Raw genomic sequence first — 18,029 nt, 5'->3', positions numbered from 1 at the left:
AGTCAGCCTGCTTCCCTCCCACCTAACATAAGAACAAAACAAATACAGTGCTTGCACTTGTTTTATAGATGTTATATATACACAGGTGTGTATATATATGCTGTATATCTAGGCACTCGGGAATAGGGAAGACCATTACATTTTCAAGCCTTTCTCTAGACCAGAAAGTGCTTAAAACCAAAATGGGTTTTAAGTGAAAGATATACCCTCAGATAATTTCTTCTGTTAAGTAAGGAACCTCAGCCAGATTCACAGTGGGTGAGAACTGACAAGTGATGTTTTCCCAAGCTCCTTCTCTGGAGGGCATAGCTGGACTACTTTTAGGCTCAGACTTTAAACACTACGCCTCTTCCACTGCTGCATGATGGGTTGTTTGACGTATTGCTATAAGCAATTTTGCAGTGGCTAATTTATTTCAAGAATGTCCATATAAGTGGTCTGTGACAGGCATTTAAGGCCATTTCCATTGAGGTACATGTCAAAATTCCCATTAGCATTAAAAGATCTCTTTACTCTTCAGCTGCTACTATAAAATGATACTGATTACCTGAGGTGTGCTTCTGTCCTCCACAGAGACAGCGTATATTCTATGCACCATTTAGGCCCCACTTTTAACCTTCTAAATTGGGCTTCTGCAATGTATTAATCCTTCATGTAAGTCTGAACATCACCCTGAGGGCTCTGTAACAAAGCAAGTTTGTTACTACACTGCAATCACAGGTACACCGCCTGATTTGTGAAGTTTGTCCTGGGATTACAGCTCTCTCAAATGGCGGTGTTTGTTTTATGCACTACTTATAGCCTCATTATAATCAACTATTCTTCAGTGGTACGCTCTTCATAGAATTATTTCTTGACCCCACTAGTAAGCCTGGAAGGAAGTCTGTGCCATTCATGCTTGGGAGCGATACGAACGCAGAAGTCTTCTTCCCACCTGACTATGGATGGCCATAGGGAACCATGGACCAGCCAAAGGACTACAGCAACATCGACACCGGTATCAAAAGGGCGATGCAAAGCTACAGGCTCTTCAACATCCCTCGAGGGTTCTTGAAGGAGCATCATTGCCAGAGTCAAATTACAAGAGCAGAATGATTCAAATGAAGAATATGCCTAATTCTTCCTGATTCATGTGGTTTTCCTTGTAAGCGACAGCACGTGCACTTCCCCTTTTTTATGTTTGCTCCTGACTTTCAAGGTTCAGCGCTGCCTACCGTGTGTCTCCGACAGCGACTACGCTTGCATTATGAGCCCGCCGTGGCTGCTGGCGACTCGGGCATGCTGCTGAAGTTCACCACTGAGGTACCATTTAAATAGACAGAAGCCATCCATAATATCCCAATATCACTGACCTTAGTGGGCAATTTGTATGCTTCTTGCAAGGCAGTCACATACATCTCAGACTGTCTGCAAAAAGGGGCAGCTCATCGTAAGTTCATATATTGCTGAAAAGAGAAGAATCTGTTCTTTCAGATTTTATAACCAAAAGCTTAAACTAAAGTCTCTATTTGTGACGTGAGTTACAGCCCACAGGGGATAATATAGTGTTACCAGAGAGGCTGTTGCTGCTGTACTCTGAGCAATACTCCTCTGCCACCCTGCTATCATGACTGCAGCAAAATTTGTTCCAGGTTTTGCACCATTTAAAAACTAAGTGGCAAGATGTTAAATAGGATTTTTAGGAGTTACAGGGCTGACCGAGTAGGGGGGGAAACAATTTCAAACGATACATGCCATGCAAGTGCTATCATCACTGCTTAATTTCCAGTACATTTCCTACTTCTGCAAAGCAGTGGGTTTGATGCAGCATATCCTGATGGCAAATATGTGAGAAAGACTACCACTCAGAGGATAAAATTCATGCAAAGGAGTATCACTGATGAAAGTAATCTTTTGCTTATGGTGAAACTGAGTGGGGAAAGAAAGCCGCTATTTTGCAAAACTGGTGTAATAGAAAAACCTACTTCATTTTCAGATTTCATGAGCATCTCTCTTTCACAAGCATCAGCTTTCAAGCACACCCATCATTACTGGTCAAAAATAAGGGAATCTGAAAAGCTCCAAACATTGAGGACAGAAAATTCCACATTTTCTCTCTGTTCATATACCCTGTTTAGATGTAGCAGACTGAAAACAGATAGTGTGCTTCCAACTCCTTCCTGCAGATGCGGCCAAACAAATTAAAACATTTCACCAGAAGTGATTCCATTACTGGGGTAGAATCATGTGACATACGGGACTGAAGTAGACAGCATAGTACAAAAAAATGGAACTGTTATTCTTAAAATATCTTTTTGAAAACCTTGAGGTGGAAGACTTTGAAAATGCCATTTTGAGCACAAGAGATGCAACATTGTCCTGCATCATCAGAAAAGGAGGTGGTTTGGAATCTACCCTGGTATTTTTCTAAGAAAGATTAAGTCAGCATTTTATTCACATTGTAAGATATGTGCTGCTGAGGGGGAAGTGGGGGTAGGGGAGGCTGCAAGAGGATGGATCTTGGCTCAAGGATTCCCCAAGCCTCTTTTGACTGAAGAGAAAGGGAGTGAGCAGGTCCACCACAGGACCACTTACTGCAAATGAACAGCCGGACTAAGCCTCCAGTCTATCCCTCTTTTAGCCTAAGCTAAATGAATTCTCCCCCTAGGCCATCAGAAACATTACAAATTTCAAAGAATAGGGAAGAAAATCTGAAAGATTAAAAAATACTCTCCATAAGATACTTTGGGGTAGCAGAAACACAATACAGCAGTCAAATACCGCCACGCTTAGCAGTGGCAGGATGAATACAGACACAGAATGGATGGTTTGCAAAGCAATTAGTGAATCACACACACAACTCAGGGATCCCAAAAAAAGTAAAACTTTGCAGCTGTTTTACAGAGGGACAACTGGCCAAAGAAAAAGACCTTTGGGGATGTCCCCCTTGCATGCATATTGCAATCAGAGTAGTGGAATCCACTACATATCTTACACCTCACCATATAGCCACGCAGTGTTCCTTCACCTGCAACAGCTGCCAGTTAAAACGAGTAATACCCTTTACAACAAATGAAAGGTACGCAAGACAGCTCTTAATGCGCAAAGTGTTACTGTATCTCAGGTCTCGAATATCTCCCAGTCCTTGCATTATGCCTCTCTACATTTCTTCTGGTCTTTTAATGAGTTACTCCTGGAGCTGTAAAAAATTTCTTCACTTCCAACCCTACTGTCTTACCTTGCTATCAGTCCCGAGAGTGTATTAAATGGAGGCATAAACAGGTTTGATTGCCTCTGCAAGGCCTAAAACTTTCATCATTTCAGTAACAGGTGAAGTGATTCCTGTTTATTACCAAAATATAAGAAAACAAGTAAACAAACAAACAAGCAGAAACCTCTTGGCGACAATTCACTGTTACTTTGGAGAATGCCTGTTGGTTTTTTTTCCCTCTCAAAGATCAGAACAATATCTCCACTGATTCAGTTTTACAATATCCACTTACATACTGGATAAATTGAAATGGCTTTAAATAATAAATGCTGACATTTAAGATACATTATCTACAGATTTTGAAGGAATAAGGTTAATTATGTTCAAGAAAAAATAAAGAATGATTATCACCTCTCATTTTATTATCCAGATTAAATGCCAGAGTCTTCAGTTAATCATTTCCTGTGTGTTACCAAGGAGTGTATCTTCCAACTTTTTAATGAGTAAGGTGAACCATAATGAGAAAATCAAGTATCTGAAATTTAAACTTTGATCTTAATTATATAGAAAAGAGATGATAATCACTCTTTCAGGCAATTACTGTGCACCTCTCTAATCTATAGCTACACTGTACGTATTATATCAGAAGGAAACTGAGTGTGAAATGCATTAGTGGTTTAGGAGAACAAATGGAAGAAAGGACAGTGCTACAATCTATTTAGCATTTTATGGCCTATGCATCACAATTCTAGAAAGAAAAATAGTGCTAGCCAACATAACTGGTTTCTACATGAGGCCTATCTGTTAAGTAGCCCAGCTGTACAGATGGATGTGAATTTTAACACAGCAACACAGCAATCTTCTATTTGAACACTGCAGCATGCCTTGCAAAGGCTAATGGATAAATCTTCACAAAATCCTTATGAGGAAGGTTATAGGGTATGCAGGACCTGGCCCTTAAGTTAAGCTTGTATCTAACTGGAGCCGTACTGAGTTCACACCCAGGTTTCACAGCAGGACCAGAATCCACTGGTCCACAATCCCTTCCAGGATTCAGCCTTAACACTCAGACACCTGAGTGCCATGTGCTGGGAGTTCAAATTTATCTGCAGGCATCCTTGCATGGATACTGGAGCCTTATTATAGTTGTGCACCATTGAAATGGCTACTAGCTTTCAATGACTTGAAAAAAAAGTTACAAATAATATCAAACCTTCTCCCCTTTATCTATCTACAAATTCTGTAACCCTGTTGCCCCAAAGAGCACATGAACACCACACAGAAGCAATCGCCGCTGATGAAATTTTAGAGCAAAATTATAAACCTCTGCCATCAAAAAAACACTTTATTTTGGTCAGTGAAACTATCCACCAGCACAAAAATTCTGCAGGTAGAGATGAGACCACACAGGCAAACCAGATCCTGGCAAAATGTAAGAGACAGGGAACATGAATCTTCACCAGAGGTTTGGAGTGATTCTGAAGCAATCACTGCAGCCAAACAGTCAGAGCCTGTTAGATCTTACATGGCATATTTACCTTCCACCTTAGGGGCGAAAGCCTATACGCACTTGGGAGCTCACATATACTTAGAAGTTTTTATGCACTTAACAAAGCACTTAATTTGCAACGCAGACATACTAGGCGAATTTCAGATTTAAGCTCTCTCTCTTCCTCACCTCCCTTCTTTTCCTCCATCTCTTGAAGTCCCTGTTAAATTGCAGCACTACTGAGATGGAAAGAAAAAGCCATTTCATATCTGCTAATACTTCACTTTTCCAGATACATGTTTTCTTCCTTATATACTTTTAAGTGTCTGTTGCATGGATCATGTTATATAGGATCTCCTTTCCAAAAATGGATAGACAAACCAACATTCTTACCAAGAACATTGATAAGCATTCTTTTTCAAAGTTTCAACAGCTGTAAAGTAGGTGCAGCTGAACAATATGAAAAGCAGCCCTTGTTAGCAGCCACTAATACGGTTCCTGTCTAACACTTCTAGCAGCAGGAACAGGGTGTTTCTCAATCAGTCCCAAAAGAACCACCCTGGGACTCAGGAAAGTCAAATATCTGGGAAATGACACCATAGATGCAACTAATCAGTGTTTCCTGTAAAAGCTATGTGTTCTTCTTGAACCTAAATACTTCTTTTTCCTTTGCTGAAAGTAGTACTTCTGACAATGAAATAAACCTTAAGATGTCAATTTGGAGTTGTGTGGGTCAACAAATTACGCTCTGCATGCACACAGACTTTGAATTCTTCTTTCTCAAGAGCTAGGCAGAATTTATTAGGCTCAAATAATCATCCCACAAGGGAATCTCCCATAACTTCAATGACAGCGTTCAGTTTTATCTCTCATTTGGGGACATCTTTAATGCGAAAAAGGATTGCTGGCAACCTCAGTTTAAAATCTGTAAAAAGCTGCTGAAGAAATGTAACTTTTCCCATCTAGGAGGGAGGAGGACACAACACATGCCACGCCACATGAGCCAGGACAGATTTCACATTTTCGGCTTCATATGTTCATTAGTGTATAGGTTTTTCTAAAAATAACTCATTAAAGCCAACACTGAGAATTCAGTATTGCAAAGGGAAGGATTTGAGTAAAAAGGAGCAAAGACTCCATATCATAGAAGTAGATACCACAATTTGTATTCATAAGTGGATGAATTTCCTTTTTATCCCACATATACATCATTAAAAAAAAAACAAAAACACCAAACCAACCAAACAAACAACTATAAAACATATCCCTAGAGAAACACCAAACCAACCAAACAAACAACCAACTATAAAACATATCCCTAGATTATGATGCTTTGAGCAACCTGACCCAGTGGAAGGTGTCCCTGCCCATGGCAGGGGGGTTGGAGCTAGGTGGTCTTTAAGGTCCCTTCCAAGCCAAACCATTCTGTGATTCTACGATTTGGCCACATGATTCACTCACTGGGTACTGACAACTTTGCTAAGTTCAAATTCAGACCCTGCCTCAATACTGTTCTCAGTTACTTAAACTCCTGATATCTGAAACAATTTCTGAAGAGTATTTCCTTATCTTTTTTCCCTTTACCTGTCATTTTTGGCCTTGGCCTACTCCAGGTTTCTGATTCTTTCCTTCCTTTCTTCTCTAGGTTCTACATGAATGTATAACCTCATGTTCGACTGTTACAGTATATGTCAGATTACATATTTACTAGGATACTTAAAAAGGAAAGCATTACACTGCTAGCACCTTAGTGTTTCCTTACTCTCAGGAAAAAGAACAAGCGCAAGAGTTTGCAACTCGATGTAATGCCCCTCATGACAATTCACAGTCAGTTTACCTTTGGCACACTTAAAAGAGCTGCTTAAAATACAATCATGCTTCAAGACCATGCTAGAAAATACTGTAAAACATAAAATAATCCATGTGTTCTGTTACTCCACAAGAAAATAAAAACGTGTTCATGAGCCACTCAAAGCAGAGAGCCTCCACAACTGCAGATAAATACAACTGAAAAACAGCATTCTAAACACAAACGGGACTTCAGCGGAGGCATGCCTCTTTGCCCTATTATCCAAGATCTGATCTGAGCAGAGGAATTTGGGATTGCTCTGCAGCTCAAGCTTGTACATTTGACCACACATACCTCAACAAGGATCTCTGCTGTCACTAAGGGGAGGTCTACTCCAGGTGATACAGCTCAGCTAAATCGGTATTTTCATGTAATTATCACTGCACTCCTACACCTCTGTGAGCGAAATTCACATCAATGCCTTAGAAACAAGACTGGAAGAAGGTCTGTAGGAACAGGAAAGCTCTCTACACCCATGGCAGACCCATGTTGAGCTCAGGTGGAGAGCAACAAATGATGCCCTGAGCTGGCCGTCACCTGTTTTCCTCGGAAGGCTGCAGGGATGCTCATGACTGATGTCCTCCTCTGCTATGCATCCAGTAGACATGCAGCTTAAAGGCTGACTGCCTCTGGAAGAAATACACACACTACTTCTTTTACAAAGAACAGTGCCAGAGTACCTCCTTCCCTCCACAGAGGTCTTCTACGAACACCAACAGACTTTGGATCATGCCTGTAATGCCTTCAGCCATTGATGCTCAAAAAGGACTTTTTTTTCCCTCCAGTGTTCCTAAAAGCAGTTTTGCTTTATGCATCTTAACTGAGCTCCTGTTAGAAGCTCTACCCATTTCTATGGGGGATAAAAAGGGGAAAAAAAAGGAGCACATGCTCTGAAGGAGATGCTCTGTGGGTAGGGATCAGTAAAGGTCCAGGAAAGACTGCAGGATTACTTACAGCCACACCATCAGAAGGGCCAGTGACTCATGTACATAAAAGTACAACGAAGCAGAGCTAAGTTTGACAAGCTCAACAAACCCCAGGCATCTACCAGATAGCACCTATAACAAAATTTTCCTGAGAACAAGCCTTTTGATTTATCAACTGAAATCCATCAGGTAATTTTCCTACACAAGGTAAAAAAAAAAAAACCAACCAAAAAAACAAAACCACAAAACAAAACCACCAAAAACCCCCCAACATTTACAAATTACTAAGTTACATGTTTTCTATGAAATACTTCCTTTATTATTTTGAGGGACTCCACACAAATACTTACATTAGCAATAGAAGGGCATACTGGTTTCGGTCCGTGAAATCTTTTGGCAGTGACAACTGTAAAGGGAGTTCTTTTAAGAAAAGAGCAAAACATTAAAGGCTGGTAGTTACACAGATGAAAAACAGTAACTATGCAAGAAAGCTTTGGGTTTGTTAAAATATTATTTTGCCAAATTTACCGTAATCCTCAATGTGAAGCATTTTAATTTCGGTCCTGGAATTCTTTTTCTTAAAAACAGCTTCTTTCAGCACAGCATTGTTTTCCAAAATATAAAACTCTGTTGAAAACAGGAAGAAAAGCAAGTTGAAAGGTATGGAGACTCATCACATCACAGATTAATCAAGATTCAGAAAAATTTTAAAGAAAGAGAGACAAATGCACAATGATAAATCTTGTAAATGAATTCCTACTGTAAATACTTCTTTAAATTATGTAACTGCTTTGCAATTGAGGAACTCAGCAATCAGCTTAATTCAAATATACATCTATTCCATTTCCTAGCTGTGGTACGCTTTGTTTTCGTTACCCACTAACAATGAAATTGCTGACGAACAACATGAATACTAGTATCCCTGACAAATACCAACGGCAGCTGTTACAGGGAAAGGGTGGTCTGCTGGGCAATATCCTAGGCCTCAAGCAGGCATCCTTTTCAAGCTTTACATTCCAAGTCAATATTTAACCAGCACAGCTCTACTTGATCACTGCGTGTCCTTCTCTGTCCTCTGCACTTCAGCCAGCAGCAAGACTCCAGTTCGGTTTAAAGCTGCAGACAGATTGGAAGCAATCCTTTTGCCACAGAAGAATGATTAATTTGTTATCTTCTTTTTTTCTTTTCTTTTTTACTCAAATTACTGATCTTGCCTCCAAAATATAGAATTTTTTATTAAACAATAAACCCTCCACTTAGGGCCAAACCAGATAGTCTAAGGAGAATGTTTGTTCTGGGCAGTAAACCAAAATGGTACAATTACAATCTGAGGATGGAATAATTGAAGTAATCTTTAATCATTCTTTTATGAATTGAAGAGGATAATCTAATCTTGCACTGTAACATTAACGGTAAATTATTGCTCTTATTATTTGGTTTCTTGTTGTTACAATAAACAGTGTCCCTCTATCCTGACTTGCTTTGTTTTCCTCTAAGGTGCTGTACATAAATCTGTTTTACAATAATTCACTATCAACTGTATTTGAGACACAAGTAATAAAGAGCAAAAGTCTACCTTCACTGAACTGAGTCTTGAATTTACTTTGGGCAGTAATAGCTACCCCTTACTGAGCTGAATAAAACTCCCTCCCTTTGGTGCTCTCGCGGCTTCGCAAATACCAACAGCGACATTAAAAAAAAAATGAAAAGGGAAAAAAGGAAGCCAAAGTGCAAACATTAATTAACACTTGGTAGCATGATACTACTGATCAGTATGCTACTTCATCATGCAATGTTAGGTCCACTGCTAAGGCTGAATAGCCCATGACAAAAGGGATGCAGATAAGTACAATTCAGGACTTTTCTATTCTGGGGAAAAATTTCAGGGATAATCTATTGAATGAAATTAGAGTAGATAAGGATTGGTTTCATGGTTCTGAATGGACAGATGTCCCCTTTCCTCTAAGCCACCTTCATGCTACATGCAGCCACAGTGGAGTTTGAGGTAGTAGGGCTGTTACCTCTACTACACCGGAGAAATACCTCAGTGAGGAAAATTCTGCTGTTCAAGGACACTTCCATTACAAAGCAGCCAGGAAACAGCAACAGATTGAGTGTCAATATACAGAAAGCAATGAGGAAAACTTGAAAATTAGAGGTATTGTACACCCTCCTAAAAAAGCCTTTTTTCTTGGATTTGTCACCACTGAAAATGTCAGTAGAGCTGCTCTGATTTGAGAAATGTAAGAGAATGACTAAGTTCATTGTATGTAGGTCAGATTTTATGATCAATTGCCCAAAGACTGTACCTTACTTCAAGATAATTGGATGGTAACTTGAACAACATCTCTAAAAATACAGAAGGTGTATTATAATGGCAGCATATTTTACTTAGAAAGGGAAACGGATGAAGACCAACCTGCCATCTAATTAACTGAAGTGTAAACAAAGGATGAATTATATGCACTTTGCATAAAACATATCCGAAAAGCCTGGGAAAGTTTTAGTCATTTGATTAACTTCTTTTCTTATCACTTGCAGATGTGGATGTTGCTAAAAGTTAATTAATAGAACTTTATATGAATGAGCCATCTACCTGTTTTCATTGATTTGTAACTCCCTTTTCCCTTCCCCACACTCCCCAGAACAATCAAGGACAATAAAATAAACCTATTCCGTAAGGAATACTCACTTGCAGTATTACTTGTACTGTGCACGCTAACAACTGGAACGCCAGGCCCTGTTTTGAGGGGAGAAGAAAAGCAGAAAAAGTGTAGGGTCATCACTACTCCATATTTCGGTCAACAACGAATGAGAACACCAGTGACCACGTAAGGTCAGATCCTGGAAGCTCCGTATACGTGCCTCCCTTCAAACACAGCAGTAACTCCACTGATGTCGCCTGGGAAGGAGACAGGTTAGACTACACTACCGAAGTGTGAAATGGAGACTGCTTTCTGCCTGTTCAGCAAGCAGTCTAGACCCCTGCACCTACAAGGAGATTCTTTTTAAATCTCCATGTGTTAGCTAGAAGCTGAGAACAAAAAATATTACAGAGGCACTTAACAGCACTATCTAAAATATAGCAGTTTGACATTCAGAAACAGTAACTTTAGGTTGACTGGGAAGTGAATTAATGATAATAGTCACATTTTCTGTGGAAAAGCTACAGAGGTGTTGAAAAATTTTCAGATATTTCACTTACTCATCTGTTTAAGAAGCTCCTTTAGTACCTCAGCTCTGGAAGACCAAAAGCATCACCATTAAACATAGGTGTAAAGTAATCTAATCTTATTTCATGGTGATGTCAGATACTATATTTTTACTGTACCACTGAGAAACTAAAAGCACCAAGAATAGTTTTTCACATCAGTAAGTACTGTGCAAACACACAAGATGGCACGTGAAACTGGGGTGACCAAACATTCAGCATACCCACAGGTTTAGCCGAGATCGTTACCTCTGCTCTGAGGACTCCCACTAGTGTAAACTTGCAAAAGAGAATGGTTTTTTTCTGCATCCCCAACATGGAATTTGTACATGGGAAACGGTTTTAACTTTGTTTGACGAGTTTGAATTACAGGCAGTCAGTCACTATTGGGCTAGGAAAGATGATGCAGAAAAGCCCCTGAGGACCCCATGGCAGATGAAGGCATGGACCCTCTGAAATTAGGAGTTCAGGCTCCTCTTTTTTTTGAGAAAAAAATATTCCCTTTGAGAGCAGATCAGAGACAGAGCTTAATTTATGTGTTTTGACTCATGCTGAGGAGGTTGTCTCTCTCAATTAATTATGGCATGAGCCTAGGGAAACTTAAATACCTGAAATAAATAGCATGATGCCATTCACAGCCTCTGACAGTCTCCACTGAAGATTTTGATCAATTTCATTCTCTGCCTCAAGGGAGACTATTGACGAAAGTCTTACAGGTAGCTTGCTGACAAATCAGAGCTTTCTGCCTTAGCTCTTCAAAAGGTAATTTCTTCAGATGTCTCTTTTTCTTTGTTTTGTTTTTCCATCTCTTTTTACTTCCAAATTTGTCATTTTGCTTTGAATTCTGATTTAAGACAGACGGTTTTTGGACATGAAAGCATTTGCATTTTCCAGGCCAGCTCTATTTATTGTACTGAAAGATGGAAGGACGATGACAGATTTTAAAAAAGGCAGATTATAGTAGGTTGAAAAACTGATCAGAAAAAGAGAAAGACAGACTTGTGTTACAGGCGCTGTGTTACAGCTCATCAGAACGAAGCACAGCACCTGGATTTCCCACAGACTTCCTACAACTAACACTAAATCCACAACTCACTTCCTGCTGCATAAAATGGGAAAAACAATTACTCCCTTTGTGAAGTATCGGATTTGAGTGGAGAGATTAACATTTGTGAGTGTTTATGAAGTCCTAAGGGAAAAATCCGCAGGCAGTGTGGAAAATAAGTGTAAAGGACACGCTTGCCAAAACTGAGAGGCTGTAAAGCCGGTCCTCCCTCTACCAGGCTAGAAATAACACCTCACTCAGGAGAGTCTCTGGAGATGGATACAGCTGTTACACTGAGACAGATCTCCTGGCTGAGGGTAACTAAGGAGGAAAAACTATCCTCATAAAGGTGCTCACGGGTAAACAGGAGGTGGAAGAGTTGAAACTTGTACAGATCAAACCAGTCCAGAGTCCCCCAAGGATTTCTCTGGGCAAATTGCTTTTGTAACAATTGAGTCAGGTTTTTTGTTGTTGGAAAACAAGTGTGTACGCATGTAGGTGTGGTGTCATCTGTCTCCTTGAAGCGCTTCACCTCGTACTCTTACAAACAACTCCCTGCAGAAGAGTTTTAATACCTGCTCTGTGAGGATGCTGCCATCAACTTTGATACTGCCAAATATCCGCCCCACATGACAATTCACAGAGCTGCAGCAGTACATGGGGGCCACACTGCTGCTGTAATTGTCAAGCTCTGACAAAACACAAGACAGCACCTCTGAATAACCCCAAGTTGACAACTACACATTAATGTTAGAGGTAAGAAAACTTAATGCCTGTTTTCTATCATCCCTGCCCAACACCTGCAGCTTAGGGCAGTGTGCTGGCTGCAACTCAGTGGAGTGTAGGTCAAATCCTGGGGGGCTGATCTACAGTCTTACCAGCTCAAACACAGACCTGCCATCTCTGAAGTCAGTGAAAGCCACGAACTTGTGAGCAATTTCACATACAACCTCCTACTGGCATCCACATATTTCTATTTTATATAAAATTACAGGCTGAATATAGTTTGCTAAAATAGCAACAAGAGGCTATGTTTTGGGCCCACACTGCTGATTCAGGGAAAAAACTTCCCAATTTACCAACCTTCCCTCTTGCAGGAATCTGAGACTTTCCCCATAGGGACCATGTCAAGCACAAGGGAAAACCCTCCTTAAATCACAAGGAGCTCATTACCAGTGCAGCCTTTACTCAGATAAGGGTCTCAGTATTAGCTCCATAACTTCTGCTGCAGCTTTAACCATGTATAAACCACAGAGCTGGTGCATTCTTTTTTTTCCTAATCAGCTATGTATTATAGGTGAACTTCCATAAGAAAAAAAAAAAAAAACAAACCAACAACCACAACCTTATTTTAGCCAATATATATTCATAGTTTGATTGTTTGAATAGATTCAATTCTCAAGCAGGCAGATATCTTATTTTTGTGGGAAAAAAAAATGTACAGTTGCAAAAGAAATAGGAAAAAAGCATGCAAATAGAATGGGCTATTCACATGCATTTCAGATGAACTGTGTTCTATTGTTTTCAATCTGATGCTAGTTGAATAAAAATACTGGGAGAAGGTTGCCTGTAGAATACTGCAAGTTCCAAGGTCAACAGGTCTAGCTATACACTTTATTACTGATTGTCTCACGCTTTTCTGACCCTGTTCTTATAATCTTACTTATTTATCAGTGTTTACTTCCTGGGTGTAGGTTATGAATGCCTGTGTGGGATGGTTCTAATTTTCTGTTTATACATACCAGCTCTGAACACAACTGGTGCCATTTAGTGCTACTGGAATGAAGCTAACAATTAAAAGCTAAAGGTTAATAATTGCAGTTCTGCTGATAACGAGGATTGGTCTATGTGGATTAAACCATACCATTTCTTGGGTAGATACGCACACACATATATATACAATATATATGGGTGAGTGTGTACAGATACACCCATACATTCATACACACATACAGACACAGTGTTGCAGATAGCAGGCCCTCGTTTTTTAACTAGGTATAGTTGCACATGACCAATCACAATAATTACTGTAATAAAGCCGTTACGAACCACAGTATCATCACTATGAATTCCACATTCTTTTGTGAAGGTTTTTTATTCAGGGTAAATTTATAAGTCAGTGTCCTTTACTAAGACTGAAGAGTTAGGACTGGAGCAGCCAGCTGACAGCTCTTGTTATTTAGCTTTTATACAGAACATCTTTACTTACAGTCTTGCAGTAAGCTCTGTAGAGAACTTGGAGTAATCCACTACTGAGCTAAATGTTAGACTGCAGCCTAATGCCCTTCTCAAGGGAATACATTAATTCAGAAGCAAACACAGTATTATTACACACTGTGCTTTTGACTTACCTTTACAGTGCAGTAAAAAATGCCTATTCATGGGGCTAAACTTTGCACTGAAGTACGAGCACTGGTCTTTCAAGAAGTTGCACGAGAGACAGTGACGATTCAATGATCCCACTGTTGATACACTGGGGAAAAAAATGGATCAGAAACAGTTTGTGTCTTGGAATAAAATACAATAAACCAAGAATTAGCTCCTCAGAGTTGATAAAATTTTTTCAGTCCCTAAACTTGCCAAAATACCACCGTCTTGTTTTGTGCTTGATGCACACTGTTTTCAGATGACTCAGTGGACTACTGTTCTGTGAACTGGGCAATGTGGACATGATCCAAAACCTGCCGAAAGCAGAACTGCAGTTCCAATAACCAGCAGTGCTGCGGGGTAACGACGTTAGCAGGACACCATCAAACACCTCGTTAACTTCAGATTTAAGCACTGAGGTTTGTGTAAGGAGGAGGGGCTTTGCCCACACGATTAGATCCCATCAATATTATTTTTATTTAGCAGATTTTTACTACTTTTTAAAATACAGACATATTACATGCTTGCATTTAGGTGTAGCTTTTTAGATGTTTATAGAGGACTAGTGAAGACATAAGTGGTAAAAACATTTTGTGTTAAAATCTTTTTCATCCTTAAAAAAATGTAAAATATCATTGGCATTTATAGTTTTGAAAAACAACTGTAATTCTTTCCTTGTCACAGCTGTAGTGTACTAATTTTTGCATAATATAAATGATTACACAAGCCCCAAAGCCAGAACTAAGCTCACAAAAAGTCATCATAGCACTTATGGCTTGTGAGAAGGAAGCTGTTAACACAGCCTCATGTCCCTCTTACCTATGTAGCTGTCTTCCTCTTGGGGATTCTTCAGTGCTTAAGAAATAACTGTGCCCAAAAGATGAACAAAGTTAAACTCAGTTTGGCAAACTGTCTGATCTAGGTGGTGTTTAGAGAAGTGAGAGACATCATAAATAACTTTTTTAAAAATGAAAACCCCCCAAATATACATGAAGATCAAATACTTTATACACAAACCTAAACTCCATGATTAAACTCAGACCCAGTATACAGAGGAGCTATTTTAGATGCTATATTAATTCATCTTAAAACAGTCATGAATACAGTATTTCTTGGCTTCTGTTTAACTCAGAAGATCCAGTAGCAACCAGAAGCCCTTTCTGCATATTACAAATACAGAAGAGAAAGTTTCTCCTTCATTACAAGAGTTTGCAATATAAACCCAAGGAGTAGAAAAAGGTCACAGTGAAATTATATCATAAATTGCAATAGGTCTCATGATACCTGAAAGCCTTTTTGAGCAGCAGAACAACTTCTGTCTAGAGGTGGAAGCTAGCATCCTAGGCAATGGTTTACAGACAAGGTTGTGTGGGTAGAAAGAGGCTTAGTAGAGCTGCTGCAAGAATATCAAGACAAGTCCTTCGTGTGATCCCACAAAGTTTCTGCCTGAGAGGCAGAAGGAGAGTAAGGAAGGTTGTCTCCAAGGTGGCTGAGACAACCTACATGCAGTCTGCCACCTCTCTGCAAGCTGAGTGCATCCAGACCTTATTTTTCATCTGAGCTTTGGGTATGTATCAAGGAATTCTCCATGGATATATTTTCAAAACCCATGGAAGTGCTGGTCATAAAGGGTGTTTCTCCAGTACCATTGGAGATGATGGGCATCACTGCAGCCTCAGAAAGGTCCTTCCTTGCTGAAATATCATTTATTTTAAAGAAAATTGAATTAGATACATGTGTTTATTTTTAGCTGTGTGCAGATATACATGAAGACTAACCAAGATCCACTGAAGTTATGCGGAGCCTTCAGATGTTTTGTGCCAGTTCTTTACTGCTCCCAAAAATCACCAAGTATATCCTGCACTTCCTTTCCACTATAGTGCTAAGATGGGTTTTGGAAAGATTTCTCTCTCAGTGATCAGGGTGAAAATCAGGGGTTTGGGTAACTGCTCTATATAATTTGAATTTAGGATGAATCAGATCCTCAAAGTCCAGAGATCTCATGCAGTAACCAAGCAAGCATGAAAGAAGATGCACGAAGATTCTGGAATCCAGGAAAGAGCCACCAAAATGTTATTGCTGATGCATTGTGTGTTGATTTCATTAGTTAAAAATAAAGTGAGTCAACTGATGTCATGGTGTGCTCCTTTTCCCTCTGCATAAAAACAAATGCAATAACACAGTGGCAGGTAAATTGTCCAACAACTGCATTTTATGTACTTTAGAGTATAAAATTCATGGTAATGCTCAAAAATGAAAGATACACTGTTACTTAATTTTAGATGCACTATTTTCAGTTAAATGGATTCCACTTTGATAACAGATATTTCCATAAACAGACAGAATAGTGCTTACATCTTCTGAGTATTTTCATCATATGCCAGGATTTTGATAACTTCCCAGTTTCCTGATGTTAGGTGTCTCACACTGATTTGCTCACTTTTAGCCTGGAGAGACATGGAAAACATTAACTTTCACCTTACTTGTTACATTTCTCTTTGCCTAGCAGGATTGTCTGCATGTCATTACTGATTACATCTTTTTAAACTTTAATGCGCAACATAACATCTTCAAATCACAAACCTTGCATTTTGACAGGCCTGAACTTCAAGTACCCTTTCCCTCCCACAGACAAACTTTGCAAAGTTATTCAAAGCATCTCAGTTTCCATCACAACTTTTCTTGCCGTTGCCCATGTGCCAGCAGCCAATACAAGTCCTAGACTCCATGTTTTGTTTCTCTTAGTGTTTCTTTTCTTTTACAGGGGCACAGCAGGGGAATCTAACTCAGACCCCTGTACCCAAAACTCCGCACCAGTATGGTCACCAAACTTTCACATTTATCACATGGTTGTACTGAGCCGAGATTAACGCAGAGATGCTGCACCAAGACAGGACACTAACACCACCCCCATCCCGGAAGGCAGGCAAGCCTCTACAAGAAATGCACCGCACAAACTCACGACATAGAAGTTCACAGGACCTAAACCTCCTGGCAGGCCCTCCTCCACCACACACCCTGGAGAAGCCTCTCTTTATCCAGGGTCCGTAAGGAAAGTCTCAGAGTGGCATCCAGATTTTGGCAACTGAATCAAATGCTTACAAGTTGGGAAGCACTCTCTGCTCCTTCTCATAAACTGTCTGTATCTCAGTGTGAGCCTAGGAAAATAACTAGGGAAATTCAAAACCTCTCTTACAGAAAAGATAGCAGTTTTCTCAGCCAACACACCAGGAACTGAGTTAGGAAACGTCAGGATGTGCTGCAGATCTGCCCTGAGGTAAAACCAAACTCTGTCTAGAAGCTGCCACAGACTGCCCTCATCAGGCACACATTAAAAACAATGAAACCTGAAGTGAGCAGCTCGTTTGAGAGTGCTTCTTAGTGCAAAAGGTAAAATTCTTGCTTAGGCTGTTGAAGGTTAAAGCTTCAACCTTGGACATACTTGAAGAGAGTTTTTTCTCTACTACGGCTATGATGCTGGGCCTGGATATAAACACTCCTGGTTTTCAAATTCAAGACATATGTTATATAGAACAGAAGTGATACTTGAGATTGTATTTCAGCTTCAGCTGGTGAAACTGAGCAGCTGGAGTTACAAAGGAGGTCAGCAGGAGGATTTAATGGTGCTTTCTGGACTTGTGCCCTGTGAATCCAGAGCACTAGTCCACACCTAATCCCAGTAGCCTCAGTGGTTATGTGGCCTACAAAGAGTCATAAAGGCAAAGAGGGGTTTTTTTGTTGTTGGTGGTGGGTTTTTTTGTTTGTTTGTTTTTAATACCTGAATTTCTGAGCCATACCTTGTAAACTCTGAGCTCTACAGCAATAGTAACAATAACTAGAAACCAGAAAATGGTCAAGGACACTTAAGAGACGTGCCTGGAAATGGCAAGGCAGAAACAATTCCCTAAGAACTGATCTGTATTCTAACAGGTTGTGCTGGGTTCAGCCAGGA

At 39.9% G+C, this 18,029-nt stretch overlaps 1 protein-coding gene across 1 annotated transcript in view; it reads right to left on the bottom strand.

The window, feature by feature from the left end:
- The window catches only part of DPP10 (dipeptidyl-peptidase 10 (non-functional)), a 30,358-nt gene extending 13,822 nt beyond the window's left edge, over positions 1-16,536 (bottom strand). Inside the window, exons 1-6 of the mRNA XM_010158311.1 lie at positions 16,433-16,536; positions 14,897-14,944; positions 14,062-14,183; positions 10,147-10,194; positions 7,983-8,081; positions 7,805-7,874 (exon numbers count right to left, since the gene is read on the bottom strand). Coding sequence (XP_010156613.1) covers positions 7,805-7,874; positions 7,983-8,081; positions 10,147-10,194; positions 14,062-14,183; positions 14,897-14,944; positions 16,433-16,536 — 491 coding nt within the window. The remainder of the gene's footprint in view (positions 1-7,804; positions 7,875-7,982; positions 8,082-10,146; positions 10,195-14,061; positions 14,184-14,896; positions 14,945-16,432) is intronic.
- Positions 16,537-18,029: the final 1,493 nt, after the last annotated feature.

This window comes from Eurypyga helias, unplaced genomic scaffold (genome assembly GCF_000690775.1).
Source record: "Eurypyga helias isolate BGI_N326 unplaced genomic scaffold, ASM69077v1 scaffold9259, whole genome shotgun sequence".
Lineage (NCBI taxonomy): Eukaryota > Metazoa > Chordata > Aves > Eurypygiformes > Eurypygidae > Eurypyga > Eurypyga helias.
Note: the sequence above shows the minus strand (reverse complement) of the source record. Positions and strands in the feature narration are given on the sequence as shown.